The sequence below is a fragment of the Antechinus flavipes genome, chromosome 4 (genome assembly GCF_016432865.1).
Source record: "Antechinus flavipes isolate AdamAnt ecotype Samford, QLD, Australia chromosome 4, AdamAnt_v2, whole genome shotgun sequence".
Taxonomy (NCBI): domain Eukaryota; kingdom Metazoa; phylum Chordata; class Mammalia; order Dasyuromorphia; family Dasyuridae; genus Antechinus; species Antechinus flavipes.
The window spans coordinates 389,744,500-389,750,499 of record NC_067401.1 but is presented as its reverse complement, the minus strand read 5'-3'; the positions used below and the strand labels follow the sequence as shown (position 1 = coordinate 389,750,499).

Sequence of the window (6,000 nt, the reverse complement as noted above, 5' to 3'; positions counted from 1 at the left end):
ATGAACCCAGCCAGGAAAAACAATTTTTAAAATTGTGTAAGAGGTATTCAACATATATGATTTTCCCATCGTAGCAATACTTAACCTCAAAGTAAAAGTTTTACTTTATTGGGGGGAAATAGGTTGCCCTCTTAACCAATTGATCAACTTACAAACAAGGTAAGGTTAGCCCTCTGTCTAATGAGTAGGTGCAATAAAAAAGGTTTGGTCAGCCAAAACTAAATAAATAAATAACCTTAGACTCGAAAAGTCTTACTACTAGTGATTCAAAGTGTCAATCATATTCGCAATCATCTCTAAAGGAATTAATTTTGTCAGCCATTGTTATCATTTAAAGTGTATTTGTAGAAGCCATTACAGTGATGTATGCTCTCCTCTATGCAAAGCAGTGACAACATCTAGGGGACATATCACAAGCCTAAATTTTTAGTTACTAGATTTAAGTTGGTATGGAGTTTTGTCCACTAAGTATGATCCTCTGACCCACAATTTTACAACTTTTCACTCTCTGCTGTATAGCACCTCTCCCCTTCTGAGTTAATCATTTCTCTGCCTTTATCTGCCAGGAGCTCTTATCTCTTTTGCTGTCACTTTATAACAGGGTGCTCTTATCAACCTGCACAAAACCACGTGATGGGGTCAAGCCTACCATAAGTTTCAATTCCTCTGATTAGAGACCATCATGAAACTGGATCCATGGTTTACAACAGGTCACTAATGTTGGAAAAAAGTACAGAGTCCAGTGAAAGATCTGCTTGTTACTTTTTGAATTCTTGAACATTTGTGTGTGTGTGTGTGTGTGTATGTGTGTGTGTGTGTGTGTATGTGTGTGTGTGTGTGTGTGTGTGTGTGTGTGTGTGAGGGAGGTTGGTTAACTTTCACTGAAAGTTACTATAGTCTGTAGTATCTTTCCCAAGGCCAGAAAATTTGACAAGTTTCACCTTTATCTTCCTCAATGGTATATGCTTTAAGTCCAAGAGTGACCTATAATTATACCTAAGAATGTCTTCTAGTTCTGATACTGACGGCATCCAGGAATCAGTAAAGCATGGACTAACGCCTATCAGTAAGTACAAACTACTCCACTTGTGATGTATCTGCTTTAATGTAATGAAATCTTATCAAGTGAATCACCTTTGCAAATCATTGCTTTTCACTTTGTTGTTGTTGTTTTACAAAGTTGAACTTCCTAGAGTTAACAAGCATATAGATTGTGCATGTGTATCTCAAGAATTTTAAAGAAAGAAATTAATTATTTCAATAGATAAAAATTCTTTCACTATATCCAGAATAAATGATTTTTTCATCTGTCATATGTACTAGCCTAAATTAGTTGGAAAATATAATTCATAACATGTCATCTCCATTTAGACTATTGTTCTTCAATAATCGTTTTAAGGATAATCATTTAAGGATAAAAAGATTGAGTTTGAAAATAGGCAGGCGTTCAAGACTAGCCATTTGGAGTGATTATCAAACAGTCAAATGTAAACTACATTTTTTTTTCAAATAATACTTGCGAACTCTGTAGAATTTCTTCTGTGTTACAGTATTTGTGTCCCAGCATTCTGACACTTTGATGAAAACTTGTAGTGTGTTTCTATCTTTAAAAACATGGAGCTTTGTTAAAGCTAGGCTTAACTTAGTGTGAAAAAATTAATAACCACAGATGTGTTATTTAAGACAAGTTAGTTCCACAGTTAAAGGACTAAGAGAAGTTATGTGGAGGCTGGGCTAATGGGCACGTTGTCTATTCTTCCTTGGCTTTTGAACATTAATTCTAAGACAAGTATTCCCTTCTAGCAACATATGTTATATTATCTTGGACTTTCAGATTGGTCAGAATGCTGTTTCTTTCTGAAGTTTCAAGTCACCTGTCATGAGCTTCACAAAGTTTGAGTTCTTAGGTAACAAGAAGAGAAATTAGTCTTCTTTTTATTTCTTTCTGTTTACTATAACAGACTGAATCCACTAAATGCTATTTTTTTGAGTCAACAATGCCCTAAAACATATCACTTAAGGAAATGGTTACAAAAATTTTGTATTGTCCTCAGGAAAATGAAAAGTTAGAAGAGGCAACAGTGCAACACAAACTAGATGGATTTAAGGAAGCAAAGAAGGAAGGAAGGAAGGAAGGAAGCAAGGAAGGAAGGGAGAGAGGGAGGGAGGGAGGAAGGTAAGAAATGAGGGAGGGAGAGAAGAGGAGAGGAGGGAGAAAAGGGGAAAGGGGGAGAAAGGAGGGGAGGGAGAGAGGGGGGAGAAAAATGGGAAAGAGGGAGGAGAGATAAAAGGAGGAAGGAAGGGAGGGAGGGAGGGAGAAAGGGAGAAAGAGAGGGTGGGAAGCAGGGAGAAAGAGAGAGAGGGAGGGAGGGAGAAAAAGAGGGAGGGAGGAAGGAAAAGAAAAAGGAAGGGAGAGGAAAAGAGGAAGGGAGGGAGGGAGGGAAGGAGAGAAGGAGGGAGGGAAGGAGAGAGGAAGGGAAGTTGGGAGAAAGGGAGAGGGGGAGAGGGAGGGAAGAAAGATAAAAAGACAAATATATGGCAAAGAGAGTTGAAGGAGACAAAGAGCATTCATTTTCACCAGACAAAACCTTCCCGTAGAATGTAGTGCTCTTTCATCTGCATCTCCCTCCAACCATTTATTCCACTTAGGGTTGTTGAATCACTGGGACAAAAAAACTCTAAAGAGATGTTGGAATGGTGTACCAAAAAAAGCTCAAGTGTACTTAGGCCAAGTGTCTGTAACTCTGGCTTTAGGACCCCGGACTGAGCATAATCTCAGGACTATGCCTGAACAGTGTTTGAACCATGCTACTTAGAGCAATAACAATGAACACTTTTATGGTGTTCTAGCTGAGAGCTAGTGATAGAAAGAGAAACCCTCAATCAGGGAAACAAGGATCCACATTACAAATATTTTTGACCAAAAGACTGTAGGACCAAAACAACTTTCCCTGCTCTCCCCACACTCCCAACACACAAGTACAAGTACTAATTTATACCTCATTCTTCAGAGAACCAAGACAGTGAATGGTCATGATTTGTTCCCTCTAACTCTAGGTCTGAGGCCAGGAGGAGATGAGGGCAGAATGGAGACATTGACCTACTCCCCTGTGCTGCTTTGCTTTACTTTGCTGGATGTTCTTCCTTAGAACTTGTTTTCTAGCAGGTGGAGGAGGAAAAAATGGTATTGTTCTGATTTGGAAAAATTTGTGGGATGGGAGGCATGAGATAGAGGAAGAAGTAGAGGGAAGAAAATTGATGCTTTTTCCTGCTTTCCGCCAATGGAGAACACCATTTCCCTTCACCTCTTTCCTATATCCCTGTCAGTGAGAGACAGACACATATAGAGACAGAGGTAAAGACAAATAAACACAGAGATATTTACACAGATTGCTCCAGGTGACTTTCCAAGTAACTTTAGAAATGAAAGCTTTCTCCCAGGCTAAGAGGCTGAGGATCCCTTGGCCCAGGAGCCAGTGCTACTTCTTCCTCCTCTATCAAAGGATCTGGGGAGAAGAGAGGCTCGAGTGGCAGGTCTCTCAAGCCTCTGGGGCTTATCCTGACTGAGTTCAGACATCGGTACTCACTCATCACTTCAGCCAGTGTCCACTCTCCCCAACACTCTGACACCTTAAACCTGTCCTAGCGCTTCCTGGCGTCAGACCTAGGTGGGAGATAGAATTCCACAGCTGGTTCCCCGGAACCAGGGGCCTCTTTTGGGGTCCAATTCCTTCTCAGAACACTTATGCCTCCTTCTTCACTCTATTCCCATTGCAGTCATATTGGGCTATGTTCCAAATCAACCCAAAGAGCTCTAGTGGATTTAGTATACAACCAAGTCAGCAAGAATTTATTAAGTACCTACTATATGCCAGCACAGATCTATACCAAACTGAAGTTTTATATAGAAGGTTCCAGGCTGATCTGAGCTGACAGCTTTTAGAGAAGAAATGAGATAGTCAGAGGGTAAATGAAAGAGCATTCCCTTTCCAAAAAGAAAAAAAAAGTTTTAAGGCCCTTTAGTTACCTGCCTATGGTTATCTGGTTCCAATTATATAACTTATACTACTTTCAGAAGTTTGATGCTGTGTTCTAGTTGCTTGGAACAGAAGCAAAATCCAAAGAGAGATTGGGAAACAGGTGATTAGATCTGGTCCATTGTCAAAGGCTTTGTACTCCAAACATGCCATAGATTTTATAGACACTTAGATATAGATTTAGATATATAGATGTGTAACTCTGTGTGGTTAGATATTTATGCAAAAGGATAATATGGAGGAGTATCCTTTAGAGATGTCCACAGTGGTAAATATATATATATATATTTTTTTTTTTCAAATTAGAACTGGAAAGTATATGAGTGAAGTTCACTCCTTTCATCTGGATGAAGAACACAGACTAAGAGACAGGAAACTATAGTTCTAATCCCAGTTCTGACACTATCTAGATCCTGTTAATTCTCTTCTCCAGACCTCAATTTCCCCCTTTGTAAAGTGACTATTCTGGAGTAGATGACTTCTAAAGTGTCTTCCAATTCTAATATTCCATGATTCTGCGGGAGTACTATAAGTCTGAAGCTGATTTGTCAGGAGATCCAAGAGTCTTTTCTATGATTCTCCAAGCATTCTTTAGCTAATTAATGGGTATATTCCTGGGGAAATATATGCAATGAAGTATTGCTATACTATGTGTTATGCATTCTAGTTTACTTATATATGTTATTAAATATTTTGCAAATAATGCATTACACAGAACACCATGCATTCTCTGAATGCAGTTATTCAATTATATTCAATTACTTATGAATGTATGATATAAACAATGTGTTGCACCTCACATTTAATGTTATCTCTCTGTACCTTTCCCCAAAACATGTTCCCATACACAACTCAAAAGAGACTGACTGGTATCCAGTGCCAAGAAAGTTTATCAAACTCCGTGCATATCTTGGTCTTTAAAAGAACATCTTACTCAGTGCAAAGTGAGATAACCAAGCGTGTCACCCTAACCCGGACCTAGCGCCTTTTTTTTTTTTACAACAGCTAAGAATGTCATTTACCCAAAGGCATTGGTTCCCTTGTGAGACTGCCGCAGCACGCATCTCTGTCGGTGGAGACGAACTTAACAGCTCTCTCTCTCTCTCTCTCTCTCTCTCTCTCTCTCTCTCTCTCTCTCTCTCTCTCTCTCTCTCTCTTTCTTTCTTTCTCTCTCTTCCCTACTCCCCTCTCTCTCTTTCCCTTCCTTTCCTTTCTCTTTGTCTCTCTGTCTCTGTGTGTGTGTGTCCTCTCCTCCCTCCCTCCCTCCCGTTCCCCCTCCCCCAGCTCCTCCCTCGGTCCCTTTCCTCCCTTGCCTCTGCTAGGCTCTCCAAATTCCTTTTGGGAAAACAGCAAATTACTGTAATTGATTGCTTATTTAAAAAAAAAAAAAAAGTTTACTTATGAAAAAAGCACTGGAGAGGGGGAAGGGGCGGAAAGGGCAGTGCGCTGTGTTCTTCGAGACTAAGAGAGGGACAAATAAGAAGGTTGCATGGTGACCAGTGGGCTTTCTCCTTTGGATTGATGTCTCCTCTCAGTGCCTAGAACTGACTTTGATTTTCTTTGAACATGAGCAGAGCTGTTGGAAGAGCCGGATTGTGAAGAAGCACACACACACACACACACACACACACACACACACACACACACACACACACACGGTGCCCCAAGTCCACAGTCGCTACTTTCTTTAACTTGAAGCGGCGGAATCTGGCATCTCTCACCTCTTTGCACAACTCTCTGAGTCCGACTCCGTACACTTATCTGGCTGTTTTTTGGTTTTGTTTTGTTTTATTTTTTACCATCCCCGCACTCTTATTGATTGAGCTTTGCTCGAAAGTTCTGTTCACTCTTCTGAGAATCCCTAGCGTTAGGGATTTTGGGGCTTAAGGACAAAAAGAGTGGAAAGCAGGAATAAAGTCTGTCCACCATTAACTTGAAAAATTGAGGGACGGGAATGAATACA

General features: G+C 40.2%; 1 protein-coding gene across 1 annotated transcript in view; it reads left to right on the top strand.

Annotated features, from left to right (window-relative positions):
- Positions 1–874: 874 nt before the first annotated feature.
- Positions 875–6,000, top strand: part of NR5A2 (nuclear receptor subfamily 5 group A member 2) — a 172,968-nt gene continuing 167,842 nt past the window's right edge. Inside the window, exon 1 of the mRNA XM_051998699.1 lies at positions 875–1,066. Within this exon, the coding sequence (XP_051854659.1) occupies positions 1,003–1,066 (64 nt within the window). The 5' untranslated portion in view covers positions 875–1,002. The remainder of the gene's footprint in view (positions 1,067–6,000) is intronic.